Below are 18274 nucleotides of genomic sequence, written 5' to 3' on the forward strand. Positions count from 1 at the left end.
TATCACCACTACCTGACAATCCGTAGGCGCCTATAGCAGGTAGCGGTCCGGATATAGATAGAACCGAAGGCAGTAGTCCACTGCGGTCCGGGGATCACTCAGCATTAGTCAGCACACTGGACACTCGTGTTGACGCGACCAACCTCACCACCAATCTCATCGACATTCACCAACAACCTCATCATCATCAACACCAACACCAGACCCTGGTATCACCATAACCTTCATAACATTGATATCGATCGTGCCGAGCCACCTCTGAACGGAGTGTCCACAGAGGTCAGCCGAAACCTAAGATAGTATATACCACGAACGCCACCCGCTGTCACTGCACAACTTGATAGTCACCGATACCGAGACAATAGCTGTCGCACAGTTCGATAGTCACCGAGTATCTCGACAGACTGACCTGGGTTTCAGGCGCAAGACCCCTGACATTAGAGTGGATCGTTCAAGCAGCTCCTCACGATCACCATGACGGATCAGGACCTTAACAACAAGCTAGACCGGCTACTAGCACTGATGGAAGCTCAGCTAGAGCTGACCAGACAAAGCCATCGGGAGGAACGACTACGACGAGCTCATCTGACTGAGGAGGCAACGGACCTCTCCCACTCAGAAGACCAAGCAGGAGGAGGAGATGAATCCATGATAGGAGACCCCCATACTCCTACTCCGGCGCCACGATCAAGACCATCAGTCTCATTCAACTTGAATGAACATGCTGAGACCAACTATGAAAAGTATGCTTCCCCCACCGGGCCGAAGTATCTCAAGACCAGGGACCCCTACAGCAGGAGCCGAGTGGACCCTTATGTTCAGGACCAGGAGGAGGAGGCAAGCATCATGGCAGATCGTTCAAAGCCCATTGCAACCCCGTTCCCAAAGTTCAATCCCCGAGACATCGAGATCTACATTCTAGAAGCCGAAGCTTGGTTTAGGTTCAATCAAGTCTACGAGCACACCCGGATGATCAACCACCTGGGTTCTCAATTGGAAGGTACTGCTCGAGAGTGGTGGACCTCAAAGCTACGCTTTGATAGAGCTAGAGAAGGGAGGCTATTCAATGACTGGCAGTTCTTCACCAAACGACTAGCTGAACAGTTCAACCCCCGGAATGCTAGGATGGAGGCTTACAACAAGCTGCTAGCCCTCAGACTCACTAGTGATGCACCAGGAGCTGCCACACGACACGTAGAGCAGTTCAGAGACTTGGAAGGACAGGTCAACCTAGGAGACAACGAGCTAACCATTGACCTCTTCAGAGGAAGCCTTACTCGCAGCATACAGGAGAAGTTTGAAAGGAATCCACCGAAGGAGCTATGGGAGTGGTTCCGGGAAGTCGAAGAGATCGACCGACAAAGGATGCTGTTGCAGCAGGCCTCAGCTAGACACGTGCAAGCAAACAACGCGTCATCTCCAGGAACTCGGCCAATTCAGAGTTCAATTCCCGTTCGGCGATCGGCTGCGCAACCTTATTCAACTCGATCACCGGCCCCACCTTATCCTCCGTCTCAACCTTATCGACCGCCACAACCTTATCCGACGCGACACTCCACCCAACCCCTTCCCCACTCAAACAACCGTCCTCCTCCCCATCAACCCACCCCAGCTCCAAAAGGAACCCCGGCACCATCAGGAGGCAGCAACAACACCTGCCATTTGTGCAATGGTATCGGACACTGGGCCAGGAACTGCCCTAGCAGGAGGGTAGACTCTCTGGGATCACGACCTATGGGACCAAAGGTCATGGTCGTCACCAAGGACCCCCTCGACGAGGCCTCCGACGCTGGAGATGGCCGCTCAGGCAATACCGAGCCAGAGCAGGAGGACATGGACCTCCGGCCTTATCAGCAGCATATGGACTCGGACTTCGATCACGAGGAGGAGCAAGACGATGATGATGACGAGGGAAACGTCAGTGGGGTGATGCACTGATGGCATGCATTGCTCTACAAACCTCCTCGCCATCACTCTGTATATATCAAGATTGTCAAGTATGTTTCTCGACCAGTGGAGGCAAAGCAGTACTGGAGCTCTCTGGAATGGTTCAAGACCATCCTGCTCGAATACTAGCTGATACCGGTGCTGGTTTGTCCATAGTTTCAGATTCTTTCATTAGTAAGTACCAAATACCAACAAAACCCATAAAAACAAGATCGATCCATGGTGTCACCGGACACCAGCTATCCATCAATAGTGCTGCGAGCATGCAGGTAACTATTGGTAACCACAATCTGGGTGTGGTCGAAGCTTCAGTGGCCAACACTGCCGACTACGACCTCATCCTAGGGTTCACTGAGCTAAGGAAGCTCAAGCCCACCATACGATGGGATACGGGCCAGCTGGAGTTCAAGACTCAGGAGCAGGACCGACCCCTGAAGAGACCCCCTGAAGCAGCAGGAGCAGGGGACCTAACCATGAGGAGACCAACCCTTCATGGTAATGAGTTTGTCTCAGCAGAGCGCATACTACGAGCAGCTCTGGAAGATGGACCCATAGGGTTCATGCTGTTGGAGGAACCACCATCATCACTCCCGGCCTTTGGTTTCGTACCTACAGGCACCGACAAAGGAATCGAGATGGAGGTGGAGGTGGACAAGGTGGTGACGGCTGCGGACATACCAAAGCCATACCAACACTTGAGAGATGTGTTCGATGAGGTGGAAGCAGACAAGCTGCCCCATCATACCGAGCATGATCTCCACCTCGAGTTGATAGAAGGAGGCAAGCCACCTCAAGGGCCTCTATACCTCAAAGGACCCAAGGAGATGTCCGAGTTGAGGAGGTACTTGGATGAGAACCTCGAGAAGGGGTTCATAAGACCATCGAAGAGCCCAGCACGATCACCAGTGCTCTTCGTACCAAAGAAGGATGGAGGTCTCAGACTCTGTGTCGACTACAGAGGTCTCAACGAGATCACTATCAAGAACAGAGCACCATTGCCCCTCATCGAGGAGCAGCTGTTCTTGCTCAGGAAGGCAAGGATCTATACCAAGCTAGACCTTAGAGCAGCATACAACCTCATCCGGGTTGCTAAAGGAGATGAATGGAAGACAGCGTTTGGCACTCAGTTGGGACTCTATGAGTACCTAGTGATGCCCTTCGGCCTAGCCAATGCTCCGGCTCACTTCCAATCATTCATCAATGTCATCTTCCGGGACATCATTGGAGTATATGTGGTAGTATACTTGGATGACTTCCTGATCTTCAGTGACTCTGAGGAGGTACATGTGAAGCATGTCACCGAGGTCCTCACTCGCTTGAGGAGCAACAGGCTCTTTGCTAAGCTGTCCAAGTGTGAGTTCCACACCAAGACGGTGGAGTTCCTGGGTTACATCATCAAGCCAACGGGTATTGAGATGGACCCAGAAAAGATACGGACGGTCAGGGAGTGGCCGATGCCGGCGTCTATCCATGACATCCAACGGTTCCTGGGTTTTGCTAACTTCTACAGGAGATTCATAGCTCACTTCGCTCGGATAGCCAAGCCATTGACATCACTGGTGAAGCCGACGGAACGCTTCAAGAAGTTTGAGTTGCCGGAGGAGGCCCAACAAGCCTTCCATCAGCTCATTCAGGCGTTCACATCAGCAGGAGTGCTTCAGCACTTCGACTACCACCTTCCAACAAGGTTGGAGACCGATGCAAGTGACTTTGCTATAGCAGGAGTACTCAAGCAGGAGCATGAAGGACGATGGCACCCAGTGGCCTTCTACTCCAGGAAGATGTCTTCTGCCGAGAAGAACTACGAGATCCATGATAAGGAGCTCCTAGCTGTGGTCGCCTGCCTCACTCAGTGGCGACACATGCTAGCTGGACTACCTAGTCAGCTAGTCATCCTCACGGACCATGAAGCCCTCAAGTACTTCAAGTCCCAGCGACGCATCACTGGCCGACAGGCTCGATGGGCAATGCTACTAGCAGACTTCGACTTCATCCTGCAGTATCGACCAGGAGACAAAGGTGGTGAACCCGATGCTCTCACCAGAAGGGCAGACATGCAACCAGCTGGTGAAGAGCAGGATCACAATGTGAGGCAACTACTGCCTCCTCGGGTGTTTGCGGAAACAGCGGACCATGACTCGACCCTAGTGGCCCCCATGCTCTCGATGGAGTCCATAGCATCGAAAGGGCTCAAAGACCTGGTCAAGATCTTCCAGCCCTTAGATCAAGAGCTACAGGAGATACACTCGAAGAAGCCCTTCGAGCTCAAGGACGACCTATGGTACAGTGGAGGAAGGTTAGTCATCCCCAAGGTGACCATGCCAGGAAGGACTAACAACCGACACTCAAGGAGTGCCAAGGAAGTAGATGGACAGTCTCTCTCTGTAGAGCACCTGCGATTCATGGTGATGACCCAATGCCATGATGGTGTTACTGCCGGACATGTCGGAAGAGATGCTACCATCAAGGCAGCACAACGGCACTACTGGTGGCCAAGCATGACAGCTTGGATTGCTGACTATGTAGCTAGCTGTCCAGTTTGTGCGAGGTACAAAGCTCCTCGTCATCGTCCGTATGGCCTTCTACAGCCACTTGCCACACCAGACAGGCCCTGGGGCTCGATATCCCTCGACTTCATTGAAGGACTACCACCTTCAAAGAACTATGACTCCATCCTCGTCATTGTCGATAGGCTGACCAAGTTTGCCATCCTGGCCCCGACCCATAAGACAGTCACGGCCAAACAGACTGCAGTGTTGCTATATGGACACATGGTTAGACTCTTCGGATACCCTGATCACATGGTCTCGGACCGAGGCAGGCAGTTCATATCAGGAGCATGGAAAACCTTTGCAGAGCAGATGGGTGTGAAGCACTCACTTAGCACGGCTTATCATCCTCAAACTGATGGTCAGACAGAGAGAGTCAACCAGGTCGTGGAGCAGTACCTAAGGATGTACTGCAACTATGAGCAGAACGACTGGGCAGACCTGCTGGACACTGCAGCCTTTGTATACAACAACACGGTCCACAACAGCATTGGTGTCTCACCATTCTTTGCATGCTATGGATGGAACCCCAAAGCCCATCCTGACATCCCTCAACGACTAGGAGTCAATGATCCAGGTCGCTTCGAGTACCTCATGGATGGGAAGGAGCGTTGCAAGTATCTTCAGGAGCAGATCAGGGAGGCACAGCGTTGGACGGTGGACCAGTATAACAAGAAGCACAAGGACATCGAGTTTAAGGTGGGTGATATGGTCTATATCAACCGCCGGAACTGGAAGACCAGGCGACCTACACCAAAGCTGGATACCCGGTTTGCAGGACCCTATCCAGTCCAGGAACGAGTAGGACGCCGAGCATACAGGATCACATTGCCAGCAAACCTTAGGGTTCATGATGTGTTCCATGTCTCCATGCTCGAGCCAGCAAAGACTAGCTCACTTCCTCACAGGACAGACCAGCCAATCGTACCATCACTTCCTGATGAAGACCTCGACTTCGAAGTAGAAGCACTCATTGACAAGCGCTCATTCAATGGGACTACGGAGTACAAAGTGCTTTGGAGGGGGTACTCAGAGGAGGCAGCCTCTTGGGAACCCATCTCAAACCTCGACTGTCCCGACCTCATCCGGGAGTATGAGGTATCAGAGGGGGGAGGAGCGAGCAGAAGAAGGAGGAGAGAGCAGGAGGAGGAGTAGCGAAGGAGGAGAGAGCAGGAGGAGGAGTAGGAGGAGAGGAGCTAGTATGAACCAGACACAGAAGCATGACTAGCCTCAACGGAGCTCGGCTCTTAAGAGGGGGGTAGTGTCATAGGCCTTAGGACACGGGCATGGAGGTTCATAGAAGGGGAGCATAGAGTACCAAGGCTCGGGTCATAAAGGAAGACCACCATAGCAGGCCTAAGGATGGTTGAGCAAGAGGCCGGAGGCCTAGCTGGTACTAGTAGCAGGCGTAGTGGGAGAGCAACTTGACCGGCCTGTATGCAAGGAGGTCCAAGCACGTCATGGAGGACCGGCCTGTATGCAAGGAGGTCCAAGCACGTCATGAAGGACCGGCCTGCTGACAAGAGGTCACTGGTAACCGGCAAGCAGCTCATAAGGAGGAGGAGCAGTGTCGATGGAGTCGACACAGCTCATGAGGAGGAGGAGCAGTGTCGATGGAGTCGACACAATTCAGGAGGAAGAGGAGCAGTGTCGAAGGAGTCGACATAGCTCATGAGGAGGAGGAGCAGTGTCGAAGGAGTCGACACAGCTCAAGAGGCACAGGGGTGCCAAGCAGGAGAGGCCCCTGAGCAGTACTCGATGAAGAAGGCACTCTCTGGAGAGAGAGCAGGAGCAGCATCGCTGGCGATACTGTGAAGAGGTATATAACCATGCTTTCTCATCATCATAGGCCGAGTGGATCCCCATCCACTCTACTCACCATATAACTAGTCAATACTTAGAACACAAGTACTCATTAGTTAGCAGTCAGCATAGCAGCAATCCATCAAGATTGCTCCTCATCGTAGTGCGTGTGTTGTATCACCACTACCTGACAATCCGTAGGCGCCTATAGCAGGTAGCGGTCCGGATATAGATAGAACCGAAGGCAGTAGTCCACTGCGGTCCGGGGATCACTCAGCATTAGTCAGCACACTGGACACTCGTGTTGACGCGACCAACCTCACCACCAATCTCATCGACATTCACCAACAACCTCATCATCATCAACACCAACACCAGACCCTGGTATCACCATAACCTTCATAACATTGATATCGATCGTGCCGAGCCACCTCTGAACGGAGTGTCCACAGAGGTCAGCCGAAACCTACGATAGTATATACCACGAACGCCACCCGCTGTCACTGCACAACTTGATAGTCACCGATACCGAGACAATAGCTGTCGCACAGTTCGATAGTCACCGAGTATCTCGACAGACTGACCTGGGTTTCAGGCGCAAGACCCCTGACACAGTGTCGAAGGAGTCGACACCACTCAAGAGGAACAGGGGTGCCAAGCAGGAGAGGCCCCTGAGCAGTACTCGATGAAGAAAGCACTCTCTGGAGAGAGAGAGCAGGAGCAGCATCGCTGGCGATGCTGTGAAGAGGTATATAACCATGCTTTCTCATCATCATAGGTCGAGTGGATCCTCATCCACTCTACTCACCATAACTAGTTATCACTTCAGCATAAGTATACATTAGTTTCAGTCAGCATAGCAGCAATCTATCAAGGTTGCTCCTCATCGTAGTGTGTGTGTTGTATCACCACTACCTGACGTCCGAAGGCGCCCATAGCAGGTTAGCGGTCCGGATATAGATAGAACCGAAGGCAGTAGTCCACTGCGGTCCGGGGATCACTTCAAGCATCAAGTCAACACACTGGACACTCGTGTTGACGCCACCAACCTTATCACCAACACCATCAACCTCATTATCATCGACATCACTAATCCCATCACCAACACCATCAACCTCATCATCATCAACACTCACACCAGACCTTGGTGTCATCATAACATTGATATCGATCGTGCCGAGCTACCCCTGAACGGAGTGTCCACAGAGGTCAGCCGAAACCTACGATAGTATATACCACGAACGCCACCCGCTGTCACTGCACAACTTGATAGTCACCGATACCGAGACAATAGCTGTCGCACAGTTCGATAGTCACCGAGTATCTCGACAGACGGACCTGGGTTTCAGGCGCGAGACCTCTGACATACTGCTCAGGGGCCTCTCCTGCTTGGCACCCCTGTGCCTCTTGAGCTGTGTCGACTCCTTCGACACTGCTCCTCTTCCTCATGAGTTGTGTCGACTCCATCGACACTGCTCCTCCTCCTCATGAGCTGTGTCGACTCCATCGACACTGCTCCTCCTCCTCATGAGCTGCTTGCCGGTTACCGGTGACCTCTTGTCAGCAGGCCGGTCCTTCATGACGTGCTTGGACCTCCTTGCATACAGGCCGGTCCTCCATGACGTGCTTGGACCTCCTTGCATACAGGCCGGTCAAGTTGCTCTCCCACTACGCCTGCTACTAGTACCAGCTAGGCCTCCGGCCTCTTGCTCAACCATCCTTAGGCCTGCTATGGTGGTCTTCCTTTATGACCCGAGCCTTGGTACTCTATGCTCCCCTTCTATGAACCTCCATGCCCGTGTCCTAAGGCCTATGACACACTGCTCCTCCTCCTTGCTATCCTGCTTGTTTGGCACCCCTGTGCCTCCTGAGTGGTGACAACTCCTTCAACACTGTGTCATGGGCCTGGATGCTCAAGAAGCAGGAGGGTCACTGGTTCATATGGAAGGAGCACAGGTATCGAAGACCTAGTCGATACCAGTAGAGAGCATGGTCATAGTGCAGTCTCCATGGAGACCATGGACTCCTATGGACCCACATGCAAAGGAGAACCAAGCCACATGTGAGGAGGGCCAGGCACAGCCACAAGGAGGACCAAGCTCAGATGGTTACCACTCAGGGGCTTGAGAGACAAGAGTCATAGGACACTGGCAAGCAGGTCCTGAGGAAGAGGAGCAGTGTCGAAGGAGTCAACACCAGGTCATGAGGAGGAGGAGCAGTGTCGAAGGAGTCGACACCAGGTCATGAGGAGGAGGAGCAGTGTTGAAGGAGTCGACACCACTCAAGAGGCACAGGGGTGCCAAGCAGGAGAGGCCCCTGAGCAGTACTCGATGAAGAAAGTACTCTCTGGAGAGAGAGCAGGAGCAGCATCGCTGGGGATGCTGTGAAGAGGTATATAACCATGCTTTCTCATCATCATAGGTCGAGTGGATCCTCATCCACTCTACTCACCATAACTAGTTATCACTTCAGCATAAGTATACATTAGTTTCAGTCAGCATAGCAGCAATCTATCAAGGTTGCTCCTCATCGTAGTGCGTGTGTTGTATCACCACTACCTGACGTCCGAAGGCGCCCATAGCAGGTTAGCAGTCCGGATATAGATAGAACCGAAGGCAGTAGTCCACTGCGGTCCGGGGATCACTTCAAGCATCAAGTCAACACACTGGACACTCGTGTTGACGCCACCAACCTTATCACCAACACCATCAACCTCATTATCATCGACGCCACCAACCTTATCACCAACACCATCAACCTCATTATCATCGACATCACCAATCTCATCACCAACACCATCAACCTCATCATCATCAACACCCACACCAGACCTTGGTGTCATCATAACATTGATATTGATCGTGCCGAGCTACCCCTGAACGGAGTGTCCACAGAGGTCAGCCGAAACCTACGATAGTATATACAACAAACGCCACCTGCTGTCACTGCACAACTTGATAGTCACCGAGTATCTCGAGACAATAGCTGTCGCACAGTTTGATAGTCACCGAGTATCTCGACAGACCGACCTGGGTTTCAGGCGCGAGACCCCTGACAATAGGCAGGAAATGGAGGATGGAGGAGGGTGGCAACATATCTCATTTCCTTGGAATCAAGATCTCCAGAGATCATGAAGCAAAGACTATGGACCTCAAGCAAACCAGCTACATCAAGCAACTATTGGGCAAACACTTAGATAAGCATAGGAGAAAGTCTAGTGTACTGCTTCAAGACATCCCAGTTCCAGAAATGGCAGCAAGCATGGCAGAGCAGAAGGAATATCCACAGATTGTCAGCAAGCTTCTGTGGCTCTCAAATGGAACACACCCAGATATCAGCCAGGCCATGGGCATCCTTGCTTGCTACATGACACAGCCATCAAAGGAGCATTACAACATAGTGCAGAAAGTACTCCAATACTTGGACTGCACACAGGACATTCATTTGCAATACAGTGGTGACAAGCAACAAGATTTCCTAACAGCACATAGCAACACAAATTGGGCAAGCAATGCTACAGCACAATGTAAAAGCACATCTGGCTCAGCAGTGTTTGTGCATGGAAACCTGGTAGCATGGAAGTCAGCACTACAGCAATGCACTGCCTTATCAGTGGTGGAAGCAGAATTCATGGCAGCAACAGAAGCCACATGAGAAATCCTGTTCTTTGGGCACCTCTTCAAGGCCATTGGAATTGATGTTGGTATCCCCATAATCTTCTCAGACAATACAGGCACCATTCAGGTTAGCAAAGACCCTGCACAACATTGGAGGTTAAAGCACATTGACACCAAATATCACTTCATCAGAGACAACATGCAAGATGGAAAGGTGAAAATCAAGTACATTAGCACTGCAGACAACTTGGCGGACATCTTTACCAAACCAGTAGGTAAGGGGGTATTACAGCATGCATGACAGGGGCTAGGACTGACATCTCAGCAGGACACAGCAGATCAGCAGTCTCCTGCCTTACCACTGAGGGAGACAGTTGAGGAAGACATAACAACATAGGAATTCCGGCAAATGAAAATTTTTGCAGTAGTCCCACTCATGTGCAAGTGGCAAAGGACTTGGGGGCTTCTGAACTTGAGCCTGTACTTAGAACACCACTCATAGCAGCGATCTCGAACACCTCAACTGTTAGGCTTAGAATATTCACAGGAAATTCCTCAAGCCGACGAGGGTTGCAGCTCCGCGGACCAATCTTGAGCAGCGTATCTCGTTGACCTCTAGAGCCGAGGCCACGTCTTTTATCATTTTCAGGCACAGCCTTGCCCAAGCGTGATGTTGTCGTTGCCTACCGCTCCATGGACCTTGATAATGAGCCATGAACTCCTCTATCGGCGCCCTGGTCGTGAGTGTGATGATGCATCTTCCGACAGGCGACAGGCGACAGGCGACCGGCGACCGGCGGAATTTGGTTGGACAAAATCGCTGGTGCTGACTGACAGTCGTCGCGCAACTCACACTGCGCTCTGCTGCCGGACAAAGACTGGAACGCTTTCCACCTCCACAAGCGAGATCAAGGATGTCGCTGTTGCTCACTCTTCACGGCCGCTCTGTTAACTTACGATCCCTTCGAGCCACTGATCATCCACTTTGCACTATCATCGAGCCTCCAACTCTTGCCCCTCCTTGTCGCAGTCACCAACGCCGGCTGATCCGCAGGGACACCTATAGCGGAACAAGCGACAGAATGCAGACATCATCGTCCGTCTTGCCATCCTCAGAGTCGATCTCTTCCGACGCCGCCATACCCAGGTTCTCGACACAGCAGCAGAAGCGACAAGCATCGGTGCTCACAGCTCAAACTGCCCCTGCTTCACCGAGAATGGAGAGAGACACTGCCGCTCTGCCGGCGTCTGCTTCGGACTCAGCCCTGGTCTCATCGGAATCCGCGGCAAAGGCTTCGATAGTGGCTGAGGCAGCCGCGTATGTAGCGCCACCCATCCCATCCAGCTTCAAGACTTCCTTTTCCGCTTGGTGGAAGGCGAATCCAATCGAGGACTCTGCTCAAGCTGAGCTGCATCTGTATCGATCGACAGGCTACTTTGAAGGTGCCAGCGTCAACAATGTCGTTTGCGAGAATCAAGATATCCGAGACGGCAAGGGTCTCGCCAACGGTCTTGAATGGGCCCGTCGAGCCAGCTCGAGCAACAACACCAGCACAGACGGCTCTGCCTCGGCTGCGGCTCAAGCTTCCTCGTCCTCATCGTTGAGCTCTTTCTTCAACGCGCCCAGGTTCTGGCCCTTCCATCGAGGTAGAGAGCCTTCTACGATGACGATTGGTCTGAGACCAGCTGTAGATGGCAAAGTGGGTTGCATCCGACTCGTTGACCTTGGCGACTCCACTTGCTCAACAAGCCAGCCCGCTTCTGCCCAAGCATCGACCAACAGTTTGCCCCCGTCGACATCCACCGAGCTCACTTCATCGCCCACTGTCAGACTAGCTGCTGAGCATGGTTTACACCTCCCTGCTGGCACATCGCTAGACGGTCAGCCCATCCTCAACGACAATCTAGAGCTCACACCGATGCCACAAGAGGCTTTCAAGCCATACACTCCGCCCCCGGGACGCAAGCTCAACATGCTCGAGATTGGCATCCCATACTCCAAGGACAAGGAGCAGGAGATCAAGAACGAGACCAAGATCGTTCTCGCTCACGGCTACGGTGCAGGAAGCGCCTTTTTCTTCCAGAACATCAAGTCGATGGCAGAAATGCCCAACTCGCGCCTATACCTGCTCGACTGGCTAGGAATGGGACGATCTTCGCGACCCACCTTCCACATCCCTTCGTCCGAAACCAAGAATGTCGACACGCGCGTCGCCGCTGCAGAGAGCTTCTTCATTAGCAGCCTTGAGGACTGGAGAAGCAAGATGGGCTTGGACAAGATGGTCTTGGTGGGACACAGTTTGGGCGGATACCTTTCACTTGCATATGCGCTTCGCTACCCTTCGCGAGTCGAGAGACTGGTCCTCGTTAGTCCTGTCGGTATTCCCAACGCACCGCCCGAGGAAGAAAGCGGAAGAACGTTCAAGCCTAAGGACGGGGATGCAGTGGAGCAAGAGGTTCACAAGCCGCAACAGGAAGTAGCTCCTCAGTCGCCAGCGCAAGAGCTCAAGGACAGAAACACTGCCAAGGAAATGGCACGAAAGGCTGCACAGAACCGTGCCGACGGCATCGTCGAGGGCAAAGGTAGCGGCGCTTCTTCGTCGACACCACCGCTCGAGCGTTCCGGCACGGCCACCTCGGTCGATTTCGCCAGAGCCACTCGTTCAGGACAATCAGAAGCGCCCGAGAGGGGCTCGCACGAGCCGCCGAGGATCTCAAAGCGCGTGCGCTCTGTTTTCGGCTTTCTATGGGAGCAGAACGTCTCGCCGTTTGGGATCCTGCGTGGCTCGCTCTTCTTTGGGCCCATGTTGTCCGGACGATACACATCAAGAAGATTTGGAGCCTTGCCAGAAGACGAGCTTCGATCGTTGCACGCCTACTGCCAGAGCATCTTCTTGAGCAAAGGCTCAGGCGAATACTGTCTTGCCCATATCCTTGCACCGGGAGCCTATGCTCGTCGACCGATGGTAGAGCGCATTGATGGACTCAAGATGCCGATGAGCTTCCTGTACGGTGAGCATGATTGGATGGACGTGCGAGGCGGTAAAGAGGCGGTCAAGCGTCTTCGAAAGCGTGGCAATGACAAGACCAACTGCTTTGTTGTGCCCAACAGCGGCCATCACATCTATTTGGACAACCCAAAGCCTTACAACTCGCTGATTGCTAGGATTCTCCGCGGCGAAGCGGATCAGTCGAGCAAGTAGAGTGTATCACATGAAAGAAGAAGGATTGACTTTTCAGGCCTCCTCCCATACTCTTGTATAGTAGACTCTACCACCTCATCACTCTGATGTCACCTCTCTCTCTCACACACACACTTTAGATTTGACAAGGACTTGGCTGGAGAGACCGATCACTAAATGCCGATAAGACCGAAGAAGCGGGCCGTCTGCGGCTAGCTTGACGTGTGCAATCATGTGTCCGCCAGGACATGCATGGACCTGCCGCATCGTCCAAGTGATTGAGCAAGTGGGCAAAGGCAGAAGGAGCCGTGTGTAAAACTTCTGAGTTGGCCGGCTATCAGATCTTCCGGATCGGGCAAGCTTTGAGCGAAGTAGGCGGAGGAAGGCCAGCGAATTTTCGCTGGAATAAGGACGTTAGATCGGGCTTCAAGTGGGCTTCCAGCCCGGAGATTCCGCCTGTTGCAACCTTTAAAAGGGTTGAGGTGACGGTGTGTGTGCCAAAAAGGGTATGTGTGTGCGCGCACTTTTAGTTGAAGTCATTCGTCAGTGCGTTGAAGTCATTCGTCAGTGGTTGGAGTTGAGGCGTCTTGTTGATGATGGTGGTAAGAGACAGAGAGCAAGAGAGCGAGGAGTCTATATATATACAAAAGAAGAGCGGCAGAGAGCCGCATTGACTGCGGAACATAACAAAGCATTTGCCTTGAGTAGGTTGTGACACATGTGGTCCGTGCTAAGATGTTCAGGCCTTTTACTCGGCCGTAAGCACTACCTTCACTGTCTCTATGCTTTGTGTGGCTTTATCTACTTCAACTCCCCCCCTCAACAGCATATGTACCCTGTTCATTATGCTGTTGTTTCAAGGTGTGACCTCCATTCTTCAACACTGTCGCATAGCTCGGGGACCCCATTTCGTACACTGCTGCCAGTATTTGCAGGTGTAGCCCAGATCTTGCTTGCTGCATTGCCTGTCTCCCAATGGGCTTTGTGAGTGCGTCTGCCAAGTTTCTTGTGGTGTCTACATACTTGATCTGCACCCTTCCCTCTTGGATGTTGTTACGGATGAAGTGATACTTGGTGTCGATGTGCTTAAGCTTCCAGTGCTGTGCTGGGTCCTTACTAACCTGTATGCAACCAGTGTTGTCCGAGTAGACCGTCGGTGTGTCTGTGGCAATGCCAATTGAGCGTAGCAGCTGCTTGAGGAAGAGCACCTCACATGTTGCTTCCATGGCTGCAATGAACTCTGCCTCGACAGTGGACAATGACATGCATTTTTGTGTTGCTGACTTCCAGGCTACTGGATTCCCGTACACTAACGCCACTGACCCTGATGTGCTCCTTCTCTGTATGGTGGCATCGCTTGCCCAGTTTGCATCGCTGTGTGCAACCAGTGGCTCTTGCGACTCACTTGCTCTATAAACCAATCCAACCTGCCTTGTGCTTTCGAGGTAGCGTAAGACCCTTTGTGCTGCCTGATAATGCTCCTGTGATGGTTCACGCATGTGCCTAGCGAGAACACCCATGGTGAGACTAAGGTCGGGCCAGGTGCTGTTGGCAACCCAGAGCAGCTTGCCAACAATCACCGGATACTCCTTCTGTTGTGCTGCGCTTGCAACAAGGGTTCCCTCCGGTATGCTCTGCATTGGAACCATGGTCGGCTTCGTACGTTTGTCCAGGTGCTTTGCCAGCACTTGGTCAATGTACCCTGACTGACCAATCGTCATGGTGCGCATCGCACGGTCTCGACTGATTTTGATGCCCAGGAAGTGAGAGACCTCACCGCTATCTTCCATCTTCCATCTCTGACCAATCTGCTTCTTAACCTTTAGGACCGTTTCCAGCCGTGGTGCTATGACTAATGTATCATCGACGTAGAAGACCACAATTGCCATATCTTCACCCTGTCCCTTGGTGTAGATACAGGGAGCGCACTCTACCTGGAAGAATCCCATGCGTCGCAAAGACCTGTCGAACTCCTGATTCCATTCTCGTCCAGACTGCTTTAGGCCGTATAGACCCTTGATTACCTTGTACACCTTGCCGGGTGCTACTCCTGATCCTTCTGGTGGCTTCATGTAGATTGCTTCCTTTAACGTGGAGTTCAAGTAAGCCATAGTGATGTCCAGAGCATGTACCTCCCAGTTGTTCTGCACCACTAGTGCTAAGATGGCTCTGATCGCTCCGAGGGGTGCTACTGGAGAGAAGGTTTCTTGGTAGTCGATCCCCTCTCTCTGTGTGAAGCCCCTTGCAACCAGTCGCGCCTTGTGCTTAACAGGTACACCATCAGCATCAAGCTTCAGCCGAAGCACAACCTTAGAGTCCACAAGTGGTACTCCTGGCGGTTGGTGCACCACCTCCCAAGTCCCCATTGCCTCGAGTCCTTCTAGCTCCTTTCGTATTGCCTCCTTCCAGAGCTGGGCGTCCTCACCGTCCATTGCTTCCCCAAGCGTTGGGTCCAGGTTCAGTATTGCTGTGTTGGTGGTGCCTACTGTGCTGTCTTCGGCTGGTAGGAGATCCTCCACTGCGGCCTCTGATTTGGTCTCCTCCTCCACTATGGCTGGCGTGACACCCTCCTCCTCGACCTCCGCGGTCACCACAGGCCTGACTGCCTCTTGTTGGCGATCACTCCATCCTTTATCCTCATGGAATGTTGCTGAGTTGCTCCATTGGATTGATGCCGGCTGGTCCGGGTTGCAAAACTTCCATGCTTTGTGTTCATTGTCATACCCAATCATGATGGCTGGCTTTGCTCTAGCCCCATACTTGCCTTGCTGGTCCTTCTGTTGAACATGAACCCATGCCAAGCATCCGAAGACTCGCAGCTGCTGGGCCAGCTTGTGCACGGTGGTTCCATAAAAGGCCTCGTGGGGAATGGTTTTGGTGGCTGACGGGGTAAGGTTCATCACGTGTGCTGCTGCTGTGATTGCATATGGCCACAACTCTCTGGGGCAAGCTCGACCAATCAGCATCGAGCGCATCTTTTCTTGGACTGACCTGATTGCTCTCTCCGCCCATCCATTTTGGACGCTGATCCCCGGGACACTCTTTTGCCACTTGAAACCCTCTTGAGTTTGCCAGTCTTCAGCTGCTATGCTGCACCATTCTCCTCCATTGTCGCTGTGGAGTGTTTTGAGTTTCCTGTCCGTTGCCTGTTCCATCCTGGCTATCCACCTCCTCAGCGCCATGAGTGCAGCACTCTTTGTGCAGAGTGGTTCCATGTAGATCAGGGAGGAGAAGTCGTCCACAGCAACTAGTGCATAGTGGTAGTTGGCATGTCCTTTGAAATCTGTCATCAGGTCTATGTGTACCAGCTCTAATGGTGCCTCCATTCTTTCCGACTCTGATTGGCTCATCCATGCTCGAGTCTGTTTTCCTTGGCTGCACACATTACAGTGCTTCAACTCATGTTCCATTTCCTCGTCGGTACCTAGGTAATGAGCCCAGATTTGTCTTGTTTTGTCTCGTCCTGGGTGTCCGAACCTCTCATGCCATAGGTAGCTGTCTTGATGCTTCGTGTCCTTATTGCCCTCTGGGGCATTCTCTAGTTTTCCTGTGTTCTGGTTGTCCTCTGGGACATCGTCAAGTGTCTCTTCCAACTCCAGGGCTAGTGCCTTTCCCTGTACTTCGAACTGCCCTTTTCTTCTGTTCCTCTTGTATTGTATTCATGTACCGTCATTTTGCTTAATGATGGTTCCAAACTCATCAAAAGTTACCCGTGCACCATTCTCGATCAAGCCTTGTACTGATAATAAATTAGAATTAAGTTTCGGCACATAGAGCACATCCAATAGCTGAATGGTTACATCGCCAACCCGAAGGGAGGCGTCTCCTATGGCCTTCACTTGAAGCCTTTCATTTCCAGCTGTACAGATCTGACCATCCTTGCACATCGAGGTGAGCAGCATTCTTTCATTGTTTACCATGTGGTGCGTCGCACCCGAATCGACGATCCAGGTGTCCGATGTTGGTTGCTCATCCCCACCGATCGCTAGGAGGGTGCACCCGAGTTCCTATCGACTCGCTTCTTGTGCTGGATTGGGGGTGGGTCCATCTCTACTAGGTGCGGGGTTATTGTTGGTGTTCGTGCAGTTTCGAGCAATGTGATTAGGTCCTCCACAAGCGTAGCACTTTGGAGGGGCCGAGGGGTTGCGAGGATCACGCCTGCCTCTGGGTCCTTGCTCCGCCTGGTCCATGCTTGTGGCAACCCTTGCTGCTCCTCTAATATGACCAGTGATCTCACCATCCTGCTGTTTCTTGGCGAGTGCGTGGTAGGCTTCGTCATACTTACAGTCTGGTCTGGCCGTTTTCAGTGCGTCAATGGCGTTGGCATAGAACCAATCTTGGGCCGTGCAGCGATAGAGAGTTGATTTCTTGAGGTCCTCATCGAAACGCTTTCCCAGGCGTGCCGCATCGTTCCAGATTGAATCAAGTTCCTTGCCTAGCCTGACAACGTCTCGATTGTGCAAGCGCACTGTGTGAATACGATCCTGCAGTCCTGCTCGCTTTACAGCGTCGTTCAACGTTAGTGCCTTCTTGAGTTTGGCATAGAGTGTGCTACCGAGCTGGACTTCTTCATCCACTCCCCTGATGGTGTAGGTGTCGATACGGCTGTCTGGACTGTTGTCACAGCAGGCGTGGATGAGGCCCACGAGGGCTTTATCCAAGTCTTCGTCATATTCCTCGTTTCCAGGCGCTACTGTGCCATACAGTATCTCCTTCGCATTATGTACTCTTTGGAGGCAGTCGATGAAGGTAGGTTCCCAAGTGTGCCAGTTGCTGTCGCTGAGCTTCTTGATGTGCGCAATGGTGCTCGACACCTCCTTGGGGATCTTCTCGGTTTCCCTGTGTGGGGTCTGGTTGCTAATGCTGATGAGACCCATAGCTCATACGATTGCTTCCTCGGCTGTTAGTGCTGGGTTCGCCAGCTGGAGGATCCTGACTACCTGCATGAGCCATCCTTCCTCCTGTCCATTGCCTGTGGTCGTTTGATCATCATCGCCCCTTCCTGTCTGTCCAGCTCTTGTCAATGGTGGCATTGCATTGAGTTTCAGACTCTTAATCAGTTGAAGTCATTCGTCAGTGCGTTGAAGTCATTCGTCAGTGGTTGGAGTTGAGGCGTCTTGTTGATGATGGTGGTAAGAGACAGAGAGCAAGAGAGCGAGGAGTCTATATATATACA

General features: G+C 52.4%; 4 protein-coding genes across 4 annotated transcripts; 3 read left to right on the forward strand and 1 right to left on the reverse strand.

Annotated features, from left to right (window-relative positions):
* Positions 1 to 474: 474 nt before the first annotated feature.
* On the forward strand, positions 475 to 5651 carry UHO2_06621 (uncharacterized protein; the record flags this gene model as incomplete). The annotated part of the gene is made up of 2 exons (XM_041558790.1): positions 475 to 1926; positions 2187 to 5651. The coding sequence occupies 2 exons, from the start codon at positions 475 to 477 to the stop codon at positions 5649 to 5651; spliced, it is 4917 nt and encodes a 1638-aa protein (XP_041414724.1).
* A 3723-nt stretch (positions 5652 to 9374) lies between these two features.
* On the forward strand, positions 9375 to 9953 carry UHO2_06622 (uncharacterized protein; the record flags this gene model as incomplete). The annotated part of the gene is made up of 1 exon (XM_041558791.1): positions 9375 to 9953. The coding sequence occupies one exon, from the start codon at positions 9375 to 9377 to the stop codon at positions 9951 to 9953; it is 579 nt and encodes a 192-aa protein (XP_041414725.1).
* Positions 9954 to 10998: 1045 nt separating this feature from the next.
* UHO2_06623 (uncharacterized protein) lies at positions 10999 to 13119 on the forward strand (the record flags this gene model as incomplete). Its single annotated transcript, XM_041558792.1, has 1 exon — positions 10999 to 13119. The coding sequence occupies one exon, from the start codon at positions 10999 to 11001 to the stop codon at positions 13117 to 13119; it is 2121 nt and encodes a 706-aa protein (XP_041414726.1).
* A 785-nt stretch (positions 13120 to 13904) lies between these two features.
* On the reverse strand, positions 13905 to 17975 carry UHO2_06624 (uncharacterized protein; the record flags this gene model as incomplete). The annotated part of the gene is made up of 2 exons (XM_041558793.1): positions 13905 to 16737; positions 17224 to 17975. 2 exons carry the CDS (start codon positions 17973 to 17975, stop codon positions 13905 to 13907), a joined length of 3585 nt encoding a protein of 1194 aa, XP_041414727.1.
* Positions 17976 to 18274: the final 299 nt, after the last annotated feature.

The sequence above is a fragment of the Ustilago hordei genome, assembly GCF_900519145.1.
Source record: "Ustilago hordei strain Uho2 genome assembly, contig: UHO2_contig_20, whole genome shotgun sequence".
Taxonomy (NCBI): Eukaryota; Fungi; Basidiomycota; class Ustilaginomycetes; order Ustilaginales; family Ustilaginaceae; genus Ustilago; species Ustilago hordei.